This window comes from Lampris incognitus, chromosome 12 (assembly GCF_029633865.1).
Source record: "Lampris incognitus isolate fLamInc1 chromosome 12, fLamInc1.hap2, whole genome shotgun sequence".
Taxonomy (NCBI): Eukaryota; Metazoa; Chordata; class Actinopteri; order Lampriformes; family Lampridae; genus Lampris; species Lampris incognitus.
Genome location: NC_079222.1, coordinates 7,049,951 through 7,068,579, shown reverse-complemented (window position 1 = coordinate 7,068,579; position 18,629 = coordinate 7,049,951). Strand labels below are relative to the sequence as shown.

The 18,629-nt window shown below is 45.7% G+C and overlaps 1 protein-coding gene across 1 annotated transcript in view; it reads right to left on the bottom strand.

The window, feature by feature from the left end:
- ccni (cyclin I) overlaps positions 1–17,179 on the bottom strand; it is a 32,405-nt gene extending 15,226 nt beyond the window's left edge. Inside the window, exons 1-2 of the mRNA XM_056290495.1 lie at positions 16,917–17,179; positions 8,747–8,906 (exon numbers count right to left, since the gene is read on the bottom strand). Of these exons, the coding sequence (XP_056146470.1) occupies positions 8,747–8,860 (114 nt within the window). The 5' untranslated portion in view covers positions 8,861–8,906; positions 16,917–17,179. The remainder of the gene's footprint in view (positions 1–8,746; positions 8,907–16,916) is intronic.
- Between the last annotated feature and the right edge of the window lie 1,450 nt (positions 17,180–18,629).

Sequence of the window (18,629 nt, the reverse complement as noted above, 5' to 3'; positions counted from 1 at the left end):
TTTGAACCAGCTCTCATTAAGACACTGTTGGGTATAATTTAGAATCATACAGATGAATTTTGCTCCTTACCAAAACATACAAATTGTGAGTAAATGGAATATTAATGCAGTTATGTGTGACTGCATTTTGAGCCTCCCATTTTCAATGAGAAGATTTGTCATGGTGTTTGAAGGCTTAATCAATTGCCCCATTAGACTGTGTTGAAAGTCCAGGGAGAGGAGACTAAGTATGTCAACTCTAAAGCAATGAGGGAAGCTTTTTCTTGGGGGGGGGGGATTTCCCCCCCCTTTTTCTCCCCAGTTGTACCCGGCCAATTACCACACTCTTCCGAGCCATCCTGATCTCTGCTCCACCCCCTTTGCCGATCTGTGGAGGGCTGCAGACTACCACATGCCTCCTCTGATACATGTGGAGTCGCCAGCCGCTTCTTTTCACTTGACAGTGAGGAGTTTCACCAGTGGGAGGTAGCGCGTGGGAGGATCATCCTATTCCCCCCAGTTCCCCCTCCCCCCTGAACAGGCGCCCCGACCAACCAGACGAGGTTCTAGTGCAGTGACCAGGACACGTACCCACATCCAGCTTCCCATCCGCAGACACGGCCAATGGTGTCTGTAGGAGCGCCCGACCAAGCCGGAGGTAACACGGGGATTTGAACTGCGATCCCTGTGTTGGTAGGCAAAAGAATAGACCGCTACACTACCCGGACATCCAAACTGAGGCAGCGTTGTGTCTATCATCCACAGAGTGGTGGAGCAATTGAGGAAGAAAATGGGATGATTCAAAACAAAATGCTCAAATGTTATGATGAGACATGGATAACGGCACTAATGTTGGTGCCGATGGCCACGAGAGCAAGAGGACGGGCTGCAACAGGTCTGTCGCCTTTTGAAATCCTCACAGGCAGACCCATGAACACTGGGATAGCTGTTCCCCCACAAAAGCGAGTTCTAAGCTCAGACCTCATGGAGGGTGTAATGCTTAACTATTGTATGCAGTTAAACAAAATGCTGAGCTCTATTCACATACAGGTGAGAGCAGCACTTCCACAGCCAACAGAAGGTCAGCTGCACGACCTGAAGCCAGGAGATTGGGTGTTGCTAAAGGACCTAACGAGGTAGATATACTCTCATTTGCCTTGTCTGAATTCAATACATTTTACAGATCTTATGAGTTGAACCATGCAGTGCTGTGGAAGGTATCTAAATGTGAGACAACGATAAATGCAACGCTTCGATATCGTGTAGAGTTTCTGGCCGTGCCTGCTAACCACGGTAACGATATAGAATGGAAGCCTATAACTGAATCAGAATACACCTATCGTATTGTAGCTGGGGTGTATTCAGCTCCATGGAGTTTGCAAATACAGCTGGCATTTTTTAATTTTACTGTCTATAATTGCTCTAGGCCTATATTTTTTTTACCAAGTCTTTGACTCGCAACTGTTCATTCACTTGGCCTACTCTGTGTGTGCACGCCCTGCCTGATGTTTCTTTGTCTGTACAGGACCCCGGTTATGAAATCGCAGCACACACTACTCGCTGTAATAGGACAGGTAAGATGAAATTCAGTAAGCGACCCGCACTGCCTGAAAAGGTCTATTTGATTTGTGGTGATCAGGCTTATAGCTGTTTCCTGAAAGAAACCCACAGTCGGTGTTACTTTGCATGTTTTGGTGCCCTTACTCAGACAGGAGTCTGCATCAGAATTATTATCCCTCCATTGTAAAGCTAAAAGTACCTTATCAGCTGTTAATTTTTTCCCCTGTTTCTCTCGCCAATTACCCCACACTTCCTAGCCAACCCGATCTCTGCTCCACCCCCTCTGCCGAGCCAGGGAGGGCTGCAGACTACCACATGCCTCCTCCGATACATGTGGAGTCGCCAGCCGCGTCTTTTCACCTGACAGTGACGAGCTCACCAGGGGGACATGGCGTGTGGAAGGATCACGCTACTCCCCCCAGTTCCCCCTCCGCCCCGAACAAGCGCCCCGACCGACCAGAGGAGGTGCTAGTGCAGTGACCAGGCTAGTGCAGTGACCAGTGACATAGGTTTTTCCCAAATGTCAGCACTGGGTGTTTTTGCAATGTGTCTGCTCAGATCAGTCTACTAGTCAAGAGTGGGGTGAGATGTTTGGCTCAAGAGGACGTGGGATAATTGTGACTTCTGTCTGACTGCTGAGTTTATATGGCGTGTGTTGATGTAAACCTAATGTCGGCTTACAACTGACAGACAGGCCTCACAGTCATTCTGTATATGAGGTGAGATGTTCCCCAGGATGTAAAACTATTGTCGTGTTTTCATTTGATGTTTTATCTAGACAATTTGTTATTGATTGAAAGTAAAAAGGGGGGATTGTGAGAGCAATTGATATTTGATCTTTGCTTACTTTTAATCTTTCACCATGTATTTTACATTGCTTAGATAAATGCTTGAAGTCCATGTGTAACAGAACAAGGGTAGTCTTATAAAGTGTCTTCTCCAGGTGCACAAATAAAGGCCGATTGTTAACTGTTGGCTGATAGCAGAGGAATGTAGGGGAGACTCACTGAGTGTAGCAAGTCTGTACACACTGATTGGAGAAATGGCCTTGGTGGGATGTGAGCTGGAAAACATGAGATAAGGAGGGGAAGAACAGACAACTGCCCTATAAGAGACACCGTACTGTATTGATCGGTGCGCATTCAAGCATCTAGGCTTGGATGCGTCTGTTCATGAATATATTATATTACTATATTATATTAAAGTGTAACAATAAGGGAGTGTCCGGGTGGTGTGGCAGTCTATTCCGTTGCCTACCAACACGGGAATCGCCGGTTCGAACCCCCGCGTTACCTCCAGCTTGGTCGGGCATCTCTACAGACACAATTGGCCATTTCTGCGGGTGGGAAGCCGGATGTGGGTATGTGTACTGGTCGCTGCACTAGCGCCTCCTCTGGTCGGTCAGGGCGCCTGTTCGGGGGGAGGGGAAACTGGGGGGGATGGCAGAGGCCAAAAGGCATGTACCTTCCATAGATGAGACAACTCTTCAGATGGAGGTCTTGGGAACGTCTGATTTGCTCAAAGCACAACACAAGGACGTTGGGCTGAGGGACTTTTGGATCAAGGTGGTTCCCCAAGCGAGACTCAAAAACACGAGAGCTATTGTAATACTCCTACTCACAATTTTCCCCTCCACGTACATATGTGAGTCATCGTTTTCTTTAATGAACTTGATCAAGAACCAGGAAAGAAACAGACTCTCCAGTGCACATCTTGGCCAGTGCCTCAATCTTGCCACAACAGAATACAGGCCTGATATCAGAAGGATTGCCTCATCCCGGAGCTCTCACTCCTCTCACTGATTAATGAAGGAATATCCATTTGATTTTTGTCCATAAATAAATGGTTGGTTTTGGACTTATTTTGGTTCAAGAGTACTTTGTTTTCTTATCTGACCCTCAAAACAGGCTTTAAGAATCCCAGGCCTAAATTATTACTACCACCACCACTACTACCACCACTGGCACCAATACTAACCACCACCACCACCACCACCACCACCACCACTACTACTACTACTACTACTACTAATAATAACCATTGTGGCGGACACTAGGGGCTATGCCTCTCACCCAGCAGGGCTGTGAGCTGGGGGCGTGGTTTACGTTCCCGGGCTCTCTGGCGCAGGGTTGTTCCCGTTTTAGTTTGGTTTTGGAGCTGAGGAATAAAGTTCAAACTCGCCTTCGTCTCCTGTGTTTTTCCTCATCCTGCCACACCATAATGATAATCGCAGCAACAACATCTGCACAAAAAACAACTTTTGCTGGCGCAATGGGGGGAAAAAATCCGGACGTTTTGGCCCTTGGCCTGGCATGCATCACATGATTTGGCCCTTGGGGAAAACTAATTGGGGAACCCTGTGCTAAGGCTTACTAAAGACATTGACATGGGTGTACGCATGCTCCTCTAACCACTGCTCCCATTTATGCTTATCAAATATAGGTCAAAGTGTTACCATCACAAAACAAAACTTCTTTACTGTTCATGGTGTTTTGTGCCAAAGCTGACACATTATCTGTTGGCCCAATTGCCTCAATCCAGTTTAGGTCATTTACTGGATCGGTTACAATAAAGATTGAGGTCATGTTGATGCCATCAAACACACTGAATGGCAAGTCCCCATGCTCTGTAAAGACTAAAGGGTTTTAAGGAACCCAATGGGAATTCTTCAGACTTGGACCATCTAGGAACACCTGACCCCCCAAAGATCCATGGAGAGAAGGTTCATGAATCCTGGTAGTATTCTATCAACCTCTAACAGACAGGCGCTCCTCAAGTAAACCCCACTATTAGAATAAGAAGCATTAGTATGATCAGTAGACCACAATTTAAGGGTTGGTCACACTAAATTTTCCTGTTCCACTGACTTAAATACAAACATGTGGAGTGCGGGAAAAGGTATCCACATCCATCTGCGTAGAATTTTCATCTCTTCTCTCCATAGCAAAGTTCAGACTTGGTGAACTGTGATCGGCAACTTCTTATGACGCAAGTAAGTTTCACCAACAGAGGTGCTCAATGTCACTGTGACACCAATGCTGAACATCAAATATGGCCACAACCATTATTCTCATCATCTCCCACCAGCCAATGTTTCATAATTTTAATCTGGCAGATTACAAAACAAACTCCTAAAGAGAGGCTGCATGGATTGGTGGATCGCGGGAAACCGGAGCACATAGTGTACATATCCTATTATTACATTGTTACTTTGGTGCTATTTTAAGTGTTACCAGCTATATAGCTAGCTAGTTAGCTTTTAGCTTCCTGCCTAGCATGACTTCACGTCCATATTTGTTGCAGAGAATGAAATGATTATGGGTGCATTAATGGTGACTGCCCCTTTAGTAGCAAAAGATAATACTATCCACTATGAACCTGGTGACCTGCTCAGAGAATAGTTTGGAGTGATTACATTTAGAGTATCTAAACTAGACTATCATACCCTTTTTCACTGTGCTGTGAAAATTGTGAGTACAAATCCTTTTCCATTACATCAGCCCACTTGGGCACAGATTCCAACGGTGAATGTGTTCAGCCCCACTTGGGCAGGACTTAAAATGACCTGATTCATGAGTAGTCCCTTAACCGCCACTCGGCGCTGACGTAAACATAAACAACAGACACCTTTTCAACGAGTTTAACGTATATAACGAACAATCAATTTTTCAACAAGTTAGCTATGTTTAGGTAATTTGTCATGGAGGAGGTTTTGTTGGGAGTTTTCTGTGTACTGTTCTGTACATTATCAGAGCGAAGAGTGAAATCAAGGAAAAGAAATGTCACAACCTCTTCTAAGTGAAGCTGGAGGAGCACCTGGTAGGGAGAGGATGGCTGTTTCTGGACTGGATGAGAAACCGCATTAACTGTCACCAAAAGTGGAGGAGAGAGGCAACTTGTTCATCCAAAGTTATATTAACTTGTCCTAATCACCATAACATAACATTAACTTACTGTTTCATTAAGCTAATGAACATCAGCAGAGAAACGTAGGTGAATCCCGGCAACACAGCCCTTTCTGTTATTCACGTAAGTTTTCCCCAACTCGCCCGGGGTTAGCTTTTTTGGTCATTTTTTCCTTCCAGTATACAAGCAAGCATTAGTGCGTGCGTTTCTATTCTCATTACCGTGTTTTTACTTTTGTTTTTTGATAACTTTATTGTGAACCCAGTCTCTAAAACAAAGTTCTTAAAGGAGGCAAAGTTTTGACTTTAAATTACATGAAAAAAGTCTTAATAATCCATCGATTCCATCCACTATCCAAACCGCTTATCCTGCTCTCAGGGTCACGGGGATGCTGGACCCTATCCCAGCAGTCATTGGGTGGCAGGTGAGGAGACACCCCGGACAGGCCGCCAGGCCATCACAGGGCCCACACACACACACACACACACACACACACACACACAGGGACAATTTAGTATGTCCGATTCACCTGACCTACATGTCTTTGGACTGTGGGAAGAACCGGAAACCCACACAAACACGGGGAGAACACGCAAACTCCACACAGAGGACAACCCGGGACAACCCCCAAGTTCGGACTACCCTGTGGCTCGAACTGAGGACCTCCTCATCATACTTTACAAAGTGTGGTGAACCACAAGTTTTTCCCGAAACACAACTCATGTCATTTCTCCAGTATCTTACATCAGCTGTGGACGTGTCATGAGACATGTGTCTTTAGGTGAGACCAGCTGAGAATGATGATGCACTCATTTTACAATGTGTCAGTGGTGATGAATGCCACCCTTCACAGTTATCACTCAGTGACTCAAAGTGTTTTCCAGTAGACTTTGATGACGTAATGTTGACATGTTATCACCTGTTCTGAACTATTGTGTGCACCAGGTAGAGGTGCAGGCAGTTTGCTGGGTACCTGTTCTTTTTCCATTCAACGTTTTAATAATTTTTCCAAGCTTTAAAACAGTATGGAAGATTATATATAATATATATATATATATATATATATATATATATATATATATATATATATATACACACGCACACACACCCTTTTTCTTCCAATTTTACTTGGCCAATTACCCCACTCTTCTGAGCCGTTCCGGTCGCTGCTCCACCCCCTCTGCCGATCCGGGGAGGGCTGCAGACTACCACATGCCTCCTCCCATACATGTGGAGTCGCCAGCCGCTTCTTTTTACCTGACAGTGAGGAGTTTCACCAGGGGGACGTAGCGCGTGGGATCACACTATTCCCCCCAGTTCCCACTCCCCCCAAACAGGTGCCCCCAAACCACCAGAGGATGCACTAGCGCAGTGACCAGGACACATATCCACATCCGGCTTCCCACCCGCAGACACGGCCACTTGTGTCTGCAGGGGTGCCCGACCAAACCAGAGGTAACACGGCTGGGTCGGGCAATTTAATAGACCGCCACGCCACCCGGACGCCTACAGTATGGAAGACTGTCACTTTTGTTTAACTAAATGATATCTACGTTGTTACTGGCAACTGCATTGATGGCTTACAACTCTAAATTTCAAAGATCCATTCAAAATGAAACATAGTTCCCTGTGCTGCTACTTTAGCACCTTCCCCACCACCAAACAAAAAACACGCATGGATTCAAAGTCTTAACTGTTGATTTTGTATCATCTGTTAAATGTCTATAGACCTGCGCACCATATAGGCTCATAAGTCACAACAACGTCAGCTCTTTAAACTCACCACTATCTTTCTTATTCTCCCGTACATGGCTGCCATGGAGTCTTTTGACCTTAATATCTTATCTATCGTGTATTTTGACATGCAAATGTGAAGATACTGTCTCCTACTAATTTGTGTGACCAGGAGTTGTAATGTTAAAAGCAGTTGTGAGGGCGTCCGGGTGGCGTGGCGGTCTATTCCATTGCCTACCAACACGGGGATCGCCAGTTCAAATCCCCGTGTTACCTCCGGCTTGCTCGGGCATCCTTACACACACAATTGGCCGTGTCTGCGGGTGGGAAGCTGGATGTGGGTATGTGTCCTGGTCACGGCACTAGCACCTCCTCTGGTCAGTTGGGGCGTCTGTTCGGGAGGGGAGGGGGAACTGGGGGGAATAGTGTGACCCTCCCACGCGCTACGTCCTCCTGGTGAAAGTCCTCACTGTCAGGTGAGAAGAAGCGGCTGGCGAATCCACATGTACCGGAGGAGGCATGTGGTAGTCTGCAGCCCTCCCTGGCTCGGCAGAGGGGGTGGGGCAGTGACCGGGACGGCTCGGAAGAGTGGGGTAATTGGCCAGATACAATTGGGGAGAAAAAAGGGGGGAAAAAATTGAAGAAAAAAAACAAAACAACTTCACTGGAATTGTCAATGGGCAAAACTGTTCAGTTTTCTGTGTAAATATGAAGTGTGCTCACCCACGTTGTGGCGTGTTGATCAAACCGTACAGTGTGAGCATAGACATTGTGAGCACTGGCCATGCAGAACGTGTGATTTAAACATGTCGTGTGAGTTAACGCAATGGACAAGTTTAATTAGATCATACAGTGTCTGCCCAATTAAACCGTTCCTTTAGCACAAAAAAAATCACCTCATTAGTACAAGCTTATTTTTCTAAACAATGTTCAGGCTTGTGTAGGACTAATCTTGTTTTTCGCTCTGGTAAATATTGGACAATTATGTTTTACAGCCAATTTTGGTGTAAACATTGCCAGAGTTTGGCTGCTAAATCAGCAGCAACTGCCAGGCTCTATTCAAGGTGGGCTTGAATTTTGGGGATGCATATATGGAAAAGACCTGAGCTTTAGCCACAGAGGCTTACAGTTCAAACCCCTCCAGAACTTTAGAAATCAACCGATATTTGGCAGCACAGTGGCCCAGCGGTTCGCACTGTTGCCTCAAAACAAGAAGGTTGTGAGTTTGAACCCCAAGCTGTGTGTCCTTGCCAGGTCCTTTCTGTGTCAAGTTTGTATGTTCTCCCCGTGTGTGTGGGTTTCCGCCGGTTGCTCCGGCTTCCTCCCACGATTAAAGATATACGTGTTAGAGTTAATACTCCTGCCTTTGCCCCTGACAGAGGCATGGGAAAACCAAAAACTGGGGTTGGTTCCTGGGCGCTGCAATAGCGGTTGCCCACTGCTCCTAGCTAAATGGCTACGATGAAATAAACGCATAGGAAGAATTTCCCCACAGGGATTAATAAAGTATATCTATATATGTATTATCTATCTAACATGTTCATAGAACACTAATAGAGATACTCACATGTGAGAAGGGCATCTTTGGCACATAGACTTTCCACATCTTGGCTTCCCTAGAAGCAGCCTTTTCTAGAAGAAAAGACAGCTTCTGGCGTTCCCAGGGTTCAGCAAACTTCATGACTACCTCCCCTGGTTGAGCCTACCTCCCCACTGAATACAGCTACCTGCAGAGAAGAGGACAAGAAGGGATCACATCAGCAAAAAAAAAAAGCTCATGCTTTACTTGGATCCCCGGGCCAGATTGGACATGTAGTCCCTCCAGCGAGTTCTGGGTCTAACCCGGGGTCTCTTCCCAGTTGGCCGTGACCAGAAAACCTCCAAAGGAAGGCGCCCAGGAGGCATCCTAATCAGATGCCCGAACCACCTCAACCGGCTCCTTTCAATGCGAAGGAACAGCGGCTCTACTCTTGAGCTCCCTCCGGATGTCCTGGCTCAGAGCCGGCCCAAGGCTTTATGGGGCCCTAAGCAGAATTTGATTTGGGGGCCCCCCCACGCTAAACCCACCTCCCACCACTGACAATATTATGTCCACGCTTGATCGTTACCATACCATTGTCATGACTTACTACCGTGCTGGAAAGTCTTAAAATAAACCAGCAGACAATGCATTTACTGAACATGTTAACTATTTTAACTGCCTTTGAGCTGTGCAAAAGTGCAGAGCAGTAACAAAGGAATATATAAAATGCAAATGCAAAAAACAGACAACATTAAATAGAAACTTAAATAATGACATACAATGAACAAAGGAACTTCTAACATCTAACACTATAGCAATAATGCACATGAACCCGACCCCCAGCTCCGACAGAGGCAGCGGAAGTGATTAAACCAGTCGCATTAATTTGTCAAGTCTGTTAACAACATGATATCGAAATATTTAGCTTTCGCTTTTTTTGGTGATTACTGCTGATATGATATATCACACACACACACACAAAAAGCTCGTGAGCACGGGTGAGGCCTGGAACCAAGGCGGACTGGTAAACTGGGAGCTCAGCGCCCCCTCTTCACCACAACGTCCGCATCACTGCCGATGCTGCACCAGTCCGCCTGTCAATCTCCGTCCTACCCTCACTCGTGAACAAGCTACCTGAACTCCGTCACTTGAGGCAACAACTCAAAAAACCAACAACCGAAACCAATCGGCAACAAAATTGCAACATGGCTGAGGGGGCCGTCTAAGCTCTGCGTCCGCTTGGACGTAACTCGTGTGCGTTAACTTGAGAAGGACAGAGCGTCCGCAGGACTCCGATGGAATAAGAAAGGATACAACAAGTATTTAACTCCACAGTTTGTAGCATCTTCTTACAGGTATATCCGAAGCTCTCCTCAATCAGCAAGAAACACGCGCGGCTAGGTCGCTGCTAGATCGATCCTTCCAGAAAACAAAATGTCCGACTATGGCCGCGGGCAACGCCGTCTTCGGGAGGGGGGCGGAGTCGGCTTGTGTTCGTCACGTGAATGCGTCTCTGTGTGTGCGTGTGTGTGCACTGAATCAGAAGACTGATATCCTTATTAATTACCCCTTGTATGATGGACTATGTTTTATTATTTTCAATCAGTATATGTAACGTAGTGCAGTGGTTCTCAACCTTTTTGGGGTCCTGGACCCCCTGCGTATTTTTGATCTACCCTGAGGACCCCTCCACCTGATCTTGGGGGAGGGGGGTTGCAATTTGATAGAAACAGTAGAAACTGCATTTTAAATTGCATTATAGCATTTATTCACTCTTTGGGGCAAAAATAAGAGCTTTCAGTTGTAACTTAGATATAGTTAACAAAACAGAATTCTTATGCAGTAACTTTCAGATATATGTAACAAGACAGAATATGTATTCAGTAACTTTCAGATATATGTAACTAAACAGAATATGTATTCAGTAACTTTCAGATATATGTAACAAAACAGAATGTGTTCAGTAACTTTCAGATATATGTAACAAAACAGAATATGTATTCAGTAACTTTCAGATATATGTAACAAAACAGAATATGTATTCAGTAACTTTCATATATATGTAACAACAGAAATTTTATGCAGTAACTTTTAACAATGCAAACGGGAGCGAGATCTCTTATTAAAATACAATAAATTACACTTGTGAAACAGATGTAATTAGAGAAAAAAAGTCCTGTTACCCTTTTATAGTTTAGGTAGATAAAGGTCTCAGTCACATTTGAGTAAAATAATCCTATTTCTATAAATGTCATAGGATCTTTTTTTTAAAGATATTTTATTTTCACGGACCCCTTGCAATTACACCACGGACCACTAGGGGTCCGCGGACCCCCCCGGTTGAGAAACACTGACGTAGTGTATGTCACCCTTATTTTCATAATACATTACCGTATATTTGTCATTTGTCATTAGAAGCGGAGTCATTTGACCCGGAAGTAAATACGCCGATCGCACACTTCTACGTTGACCACCAAATGCGGATGTTAGCGGGTGTTCCAGAGTTTTTTGGCCGGTTACAAAATATCACGCTTACGTCAACATGAATTAAATCAAACGATTATCAGCTGACTTTTAACAACTACTATTAATTAAATTATTCAACAGCTATTAACCCAATACAGACTGCGCTCATTTATAGAACTAAAGCTATATAAATAAACACAACTTGACTCCCACAACGGTGATTTTGACTACGGAACAAAACCTGTAAAGGATTAAAATCTAGGATGGTAAGTGAGTGTACTCATTTGTATCAGGTCAATGAGTAGGAGATAAACAGTTATTCGATTAAATTACTTAATGGAACCAAAACACCAGTTTAAGTGATGGCAAGTTCAAGTTCTACTTGATTGTCATGTGTATTTGAGTACAATGAAATTTTTGTGCTCTGGCTCTGCCTTATAAAAAGGACACAACGACCCCCCCCAAACCCCCCCCCACTACAGACCTATACAGAATGTGTACGCATGAATTTGTACACTACATACACAATATAGGGAAGTACATGATAACGCAACAATATTAGCTGCATATGGGTGCGTCAACTGTTCAGCAACCTGACTGCCTGTGGGAAAAAAACTATTACATGAGCGGGGTGGCTGGGGTTTTGGGCTCTCCTTTAGCAGCTGTTTTGGGCTTTCCTTTAGCAGCTGTTTTGGGCTTTCCTTTTGCCGCCAGTGGTGTGAATAAGATGAAGTTGTGGCAGTTACATTCCAGTGATTTTTGCTGCTGTCTTTACAGTCCTTTGAAGCAGCCGGCAGTCCTGAGCGGTCAAACTGTCAAACCACACTGTGACGCAGCCTGTCAAGACACTCTTGACGGTATTGCAACAAAAGTTCTTGAGACGCCTCAGAAAATACAGTCCCTGTTGTGCTTTATTTGGTGTTGACAGACCATGTTAGGGTGTCTGGATGTGTAAACCGTGAAATCTAAAACTCCCAAAATACCAGCAGACGACCCATTGATGGATATAGGAATGTGATTTTCTCTGATCTTTCTAAAGTCAACAATCAACAATGATTTTTGTTTGTCTAACTGACATTTAGAGAGAGGCTGTTATCGTGGCACCATATGGTTAAATCTTACACTTCCCTCCTATAGGCCCTCTCATCACTGTTGCTTATTAGTCCAATCACTTTGGTGTCATCTGTGGATTTAATGATGCTATTATTGTCATATTTGGCAACGCAGTCATATGTAAACAAACATACCTGTGGAGGCATGGCGGTTTGGAGACGAAACAAGAGACACAAGATGGAGACGGTTTGGACATGTGTGGAGGAGAGATGCTGGGTATATTGGAAGAAAGATGCTGAATATGGAGCTGCCGGGCAAGAGGAAAAGAAGAAGGCCAAAGAGGAGGTTTGTGGATGTGGATGTGGTGAGGGAGGACATGCAGGTGGCTGGTGTGACGGAGGAAGATACAGAGGACAGGAAGAGATGGAAACGGATGATCCATTGTGGTCACCCCCAATGTGAGCAGCCAAAAGTAGTAGTAGTAATTGTGTGTAAACAGACTGTACAAAAGGGGACTGAGACAGCACCCCTGAGGCATGCAAGTCCTTAGAACTAATGTGGATGAGTATGTTTTACCCATTCTCACGGTCTGGGGCCTGCCTGGCAGGAAACCAAATAGCCAGTTGCAGATAGAGTTACCCAGACAAATACCTTTGGATGGTAACATTGTAATAAATAGGCCATATCCTGCTCATCCCAGCTCTATATTTTTATCCTATTAATAATAATTAGAAATTATAAGAACAAAATAATAGTAAATTTATTTAATAATTGCAGCCTTAGTGAGGTGGATAAGTAACAGAATAAAACACTGGACTACAAACGAGGCGTTTCAGGCAGTGTTTTCTGTCAGAGAGAATAACTCTCTTTGGTGTGGACTTGGGACTTTTTAACTTTGCAGACATTTTACATGCACCCCCCCCCCAGCTATATTACCCACTGAAGGAAAGGGGAAAATCCAAAAAGTATGATCTGGCTTCTTTAAAAGCAGTTCTGTAATCAATAAACAGCATTCTGACATGGGTATTGTTCTTTCAGGGTGTACAGTATGCAGAGCAAGTGAGACAGCATCACCTACAGATCTGCCGGAACAGTAGGCAAACTGTAATGGGTCAAGGGTAACAGGGACGTCACATTTCATGTATCATATAGCCAATCTTCCCAGGGGCTTCATAATAACAGAGGTCAAAGCAACAGGTTGGTAATCATTAAGGCAAGAGAGAGGTGTTCTCTTAGGTACAGGCACAATGGTGGTTTTCCTAAAATACAGTGGAACCACACCCAATGACTGGTTAAAAATATCAGGAAAAACCTGAGACAGCTGAGTGTGACATAACTAGAGGACGTGGGGAGGGATGCCATCTGGGCCAACGGCTTTACGAGCCATAACCCCTTGAAAAGTTTTACTCACATCAGCCTCTGTCACCTGTAGATCGACTTCATCATATAGGCACTGTGCTGCTGTCACAGCGAGCTTCAAAGCGGGCATCAAAGTTGTTAAGCTCATCCAGAAGAGAGGCAGAGGTCTTAATAGCCACACTGGGTTTAGATTTATAGTCATCAATCACCTGCAGCCCCCTCCACATGCGCCACGAGTCACAACGAATGTAGTCGTTTTCCAGTTGTCCCTATATCGTCTTTCGCCAGCTCCCCCCCCCCCTTTTTCTCCCCAGTTGTACCCATCCAATTACCCCACTCTTCCAAGCCATCCTGGTCATTGTTCCACCACCTCTGCTGATCCAGGCAGGGCTGCAGTCTGCCACGTCTCCTCCCATACATGTGGAGTCGCCAGCCGCTTCTTTTCACCTGACAGTGCGGAGTTTCGCCAGGGGGATGTAGCGCGTGGGAGGATCACGCTATTCCCCACAGTTCCCCCTCCCGACCAAACAGGCGCCCAGACTGACCAGAAGAGGCGCTAGTGCAGTGACCAGGACACATACCCACATCCAGCTTCCAACCCGCAGACACGGCCAATTGTGTCTGTAGGGACGCCTGACCAAGCTGGGGGTAACACAGGGATTCGAACAGGCAATCCCTGTGTTGGTAGGCAACAGAATAGACCCCTATGCTACCTAGACACCCCCGTCTTTCCGTAGCTTTGATGGCCGTGCTTACGTCATACCTGGATTTTTTTTTTGTAGCATTCCCTGTCCCCCGATTGAAAAAGCAGTCGTACACTCCCTCAACTTCAGATGAATGTCGCTGTTAATCCAGGGCTTCTTACTGGGGTAGGAGTGAGTAGTCTGTACTGGGATACAGTTATCACAACAGTGACCGATTCAGCATATTCATCCAAACTCAAGGCTGAATCCTTAAAGATTGACCAGTCTGTTGATTCGAAACACCCCTGATGTCTGGATTCATGTTCTGTAGTCCAGCGGTGTACTGTCCTCACAGTGGGCTGCGTGCACTTCAATTTATGCTTCTAGGCAGGAAGCAAGATCACTGACAGGTGGTCAATTTTCCCAAAGTGAGGTCGTGGGATAGACCCGTAAGCTGCCTTGACTGTGGAGTAACAGTGTTCGAGAGTCTTGCTGCCTCTGGTTGGGGAGGCGACATGTTGGTAACTTTTTGGTAGCACAGATTTCAGATTACAGTGGTTAAAGTCCCCCACCACAATTGAAATGGCCTCAGGGTGCAAGTTCTCCTGCCTGCTAATGGGTCCATACAGGTCGTCCAGCGCCGCTGCGGCAGTAGCTTGCGGCAGAATGTAGACAGCAGTTAACAACATGCAGGGGAATTCCCTTGGGAGATAGAGTGGTCTGTCTGCACCTTATTGTTACTTGTTCCAACACTGGCGAACAGGACTAAGAGACTATTTCCACATCAGTGCACCATGAATTGTTAACAAAGAATCACACACCACCTCCCTTTATCATGCCAGTAATCATCATGGAACGGTCCATGCAGTGCACAGAAAAACCTTCCAGTTGTATAGCCCTATTAGGTTTATTAGGGCCCGGCCAAGTCTCTGTAAAGCAGAACATAAGACAGTCCTTCTTGTCCCTTTGCGAGCCAATTCGGCAATGGAGTTCATCCTGCTTGTTGTCGAGGGACTGGACGTTAGAAAGCAGTATGCTGGGAATCCAGGGCCGGGTAGGCCGCCGTTATAGCCTCACCTGAGCGCCACCCCATTTACCTAGTCTCCAGCAATGCTGTCTGTGGCTCCATGTCTCCATGGTGGTACATGTTTGTTGTAGGTAATCTCTTTTGGCAAGTCCCACGGGTTCCATCTGTTGGGAATGTCTAATCTTATGTCCAGTAAAGTCTGGCGATCATAGGTAATGATGCAAGATGCGTTTTATGCAGCAAAAGCAACATATAACATGAAAACAAACGAGGCAAGATCATCTCGTCGTGTGGCCACAATAGATTATGATCCCAGATGGCATCCGAATGTGGGCCACTTCAGGCAATGACACAGCACTGGTGGCTTTCTTCTGGCCCTGACAAAATGGATGTGAGCCTGAAGTGGCCCACATGTATAACAGCAAATATGGCCCAAATATGCCAAATCAAATGTGGGCCTTTTTTGGCAAAGATGCGGTGCTCTCGGCAACGTGCAATCTGGGTGTGACCCTGAAGTGGCCCGTGTGGTAAATGGCGATTATGGCCCAAATATCACAAAACAAATATAGGCCACCGTTGGCAAATATGTGGCACATGCAGCATTGCTATGGCTTGGTTCTGGCCCAGATCTGGCAATCAGGAGTGGACCGCCCAAGCGCCATCATGGCACGCGGTACGTCGGCCGGATGAAAGAAAGATGAAAGTCGGGTGTGGGACCGGTCCGGGCCAGAGAGATTTTGCTATCTGGGATGGTCCGTGTTTAAAGGGAAGTAAATACAATCAAAGCCAACCCGAATATATGCAAGAGGTAAACATGATCACACCTCTCATCATGGAGCTTGTGGCTCTATAAGCGTTAGTTTCTTTTACCCATTTTTTTTTACCTCAATGCAAGCATCACTTTTACCTGTTTTTGTTTACCCATGCACACTTCTTTGAGTCATTTTTACTGAATATCATTTCGTGGCTCTTCTGCAAATCACTCTACTGCCACGCAACAAAGTGTCTGTTGACCTGACGCCATTGTTCTACATGTTAAGTTTTCTAGGTGTCCATTGGCTTATCTTACTAAATGTTTCTGGTTTGTCCTGCTGTGGTGCAAAACAATTTCCCCCGAGGATCAATAAAGTTTATCTATCTATCTATCTATCTATCTATCTATCTATCTATCTATCTATCTATCTATCTATCTATCTATCTATCTATCTATCTGTTGTGCTTTGTACATTACATTTATATTCTAGAAAGGTGACAAGAGTAGGTCATTCAGGTGCATTTCACGGATCTGCTGGAGCGCAACTGTTTACTTCCTGACCAAGGGTACCGACTATTCCCTGGAGCAACGCTAATCAGCTTTGAATGCCTTGCGTCGCTAACCCGACGTCGCTAGGATACATGTTTGCGACACCGGGCGACGTAGTGACATGTATACCGTTACATTATACACTGATACATAGCTATCAACGTCTATAAAGGTAATTAAATAGTGTGTACAATATCGCTTTTGTTTCTGTTGCACAACGAATATCGTTCGAGCGTTTGCGGTAGCAACAGTGGGGCGAACGTCACTGCTATTTAAAGGGCCCCGTCTCTCCGCCAGCAAATAGACACAGCCCACAAGCCTTACCTCCCCTGCAAAGCGGCGTAAACCACAGTTGGATTTCATCCGGTCGACCGATTTTCAGAAAAAGAAAAAGGAGCGAATCGGGGTCCCGTCCGTTAGCTACTCGTCCATCTCGGCGTCCACGTCAGAACTTGTGGGGGGGAGGGGGAGGAAAAGGGGTCTTTTCAAAATGCATAAAAATAAAAGAACGGGATATATAGACGGCTACGTCTACTTCCGAGGAGGGGGGCCTGGGGGACGAGAGAAGAACAAGCTCCGCCCACCTCTAAGTCCAACCTGTTATTGTAAAGACGTGAAAATACATAATGGTTTGTTTTGTTTTTTTTTGGTTGTAGAAAATATATCTATTCGCGTATTTTTAAATACTTTTATCGCGCATTGGGAAATAAATAAAACGTAACGCCATACAAGCAGAGTGTAGCGGCATTAGTAAAGCATTGTTTCGAATTCTGCCAGAGCGTTCCTGCTCGAAGTCAGGGGGTTCATTTGCATATTACCCACAATGCACCCGAAATCGTTAACGTTTTGGTTTTGTTGTGGGATGTGGAACATGTTAAATACCGGCGTATCTGTTACACATAGCGGGGATGTGGTGGAAGGTGATGGGGGACGTTGTGAGAGAAGTTGTATTAGACAGCATGCTAATTCACCACCATGTGTAAAGAGTAAGCAAAATAAGCTGGGTTCTGTGGCCTAGAGAAGGCGATGAGCTGAGGCTAATACCAACTTGTGCCCGTTATGACTGGCTTGGCATTAAAAGCTTGCTGGTTAACTTGGTAAGGTTGGCTGATAAGTTCGTTATTTGACCCCCGTCACAGTATCGTGGTGAGCCGGCGTGGGAGGAGTCTAGGAGCAGTTACCTCTTTTTAATGACAACTCCCGTGGCCCATAAACCAGCGTTTCTCAACCCAGTCCTCAAGGAACCCCTATCCTGCAGATTTTCATTGTAACCCTGCATAGGTAGCCCTGCTTGTACTTACTCGACCAATCATCTCGCAGCACTTAATTATGCAAGGTGTGCAACATCTGACAAAATTCATTGCTGATTGGTTGAATAACTACAAACAGGTACCTATTCAGGGTTGCAAAGGGAATACGCAGGATAGGGGGTTCCTTGAGGACAGGGTTGAGAAACACTGCCATAAACCGTGCGACCTCGGGAGTGCGCTTCTATTTACACACCAGAAATGGCTGCCAAACAATGCCCCCCCCCAGGTCACTATCAGAACCATTAGTCTTAGTCACTGTCCTACGGTCAGTCAGTAAAATTGTAGTCTACTTAGTTCAAGTCAAACCCCTGAATTAACAACACAATCACGATAAGCAAAACATGAACACAACAACACTACAACCACAATTTGAGCATGAACGTTTACAGTCCCAGAATCCCTTGCACTCCCCCAGCGCAGAACTACCGACAGTCAGAGCAAAGCGCCCTCTCCATGTTGCTCCCACCTGAGGGGTCAATTTTCCTCGATAACCCCACCACCCGATACATAGTCCCTCAAGTGTCCAGGGTGCCGGGGCGGTAGCGTAGCGGTCTATTCCGTTGCCTACGATCACGGGGATCGGCGGTTCGAATCCCCTTGTTACTTTCGGCTTGGTCAGGCGTCTCGAGACACAATTGGCCGTGTCTGCGGGTGAGAAGCCGGATGTGGGCATGTGTCCTGCTTTCTGCACTAGTGTCTCCTCTGGTCGGTCGGGGCGCCTGTTCGG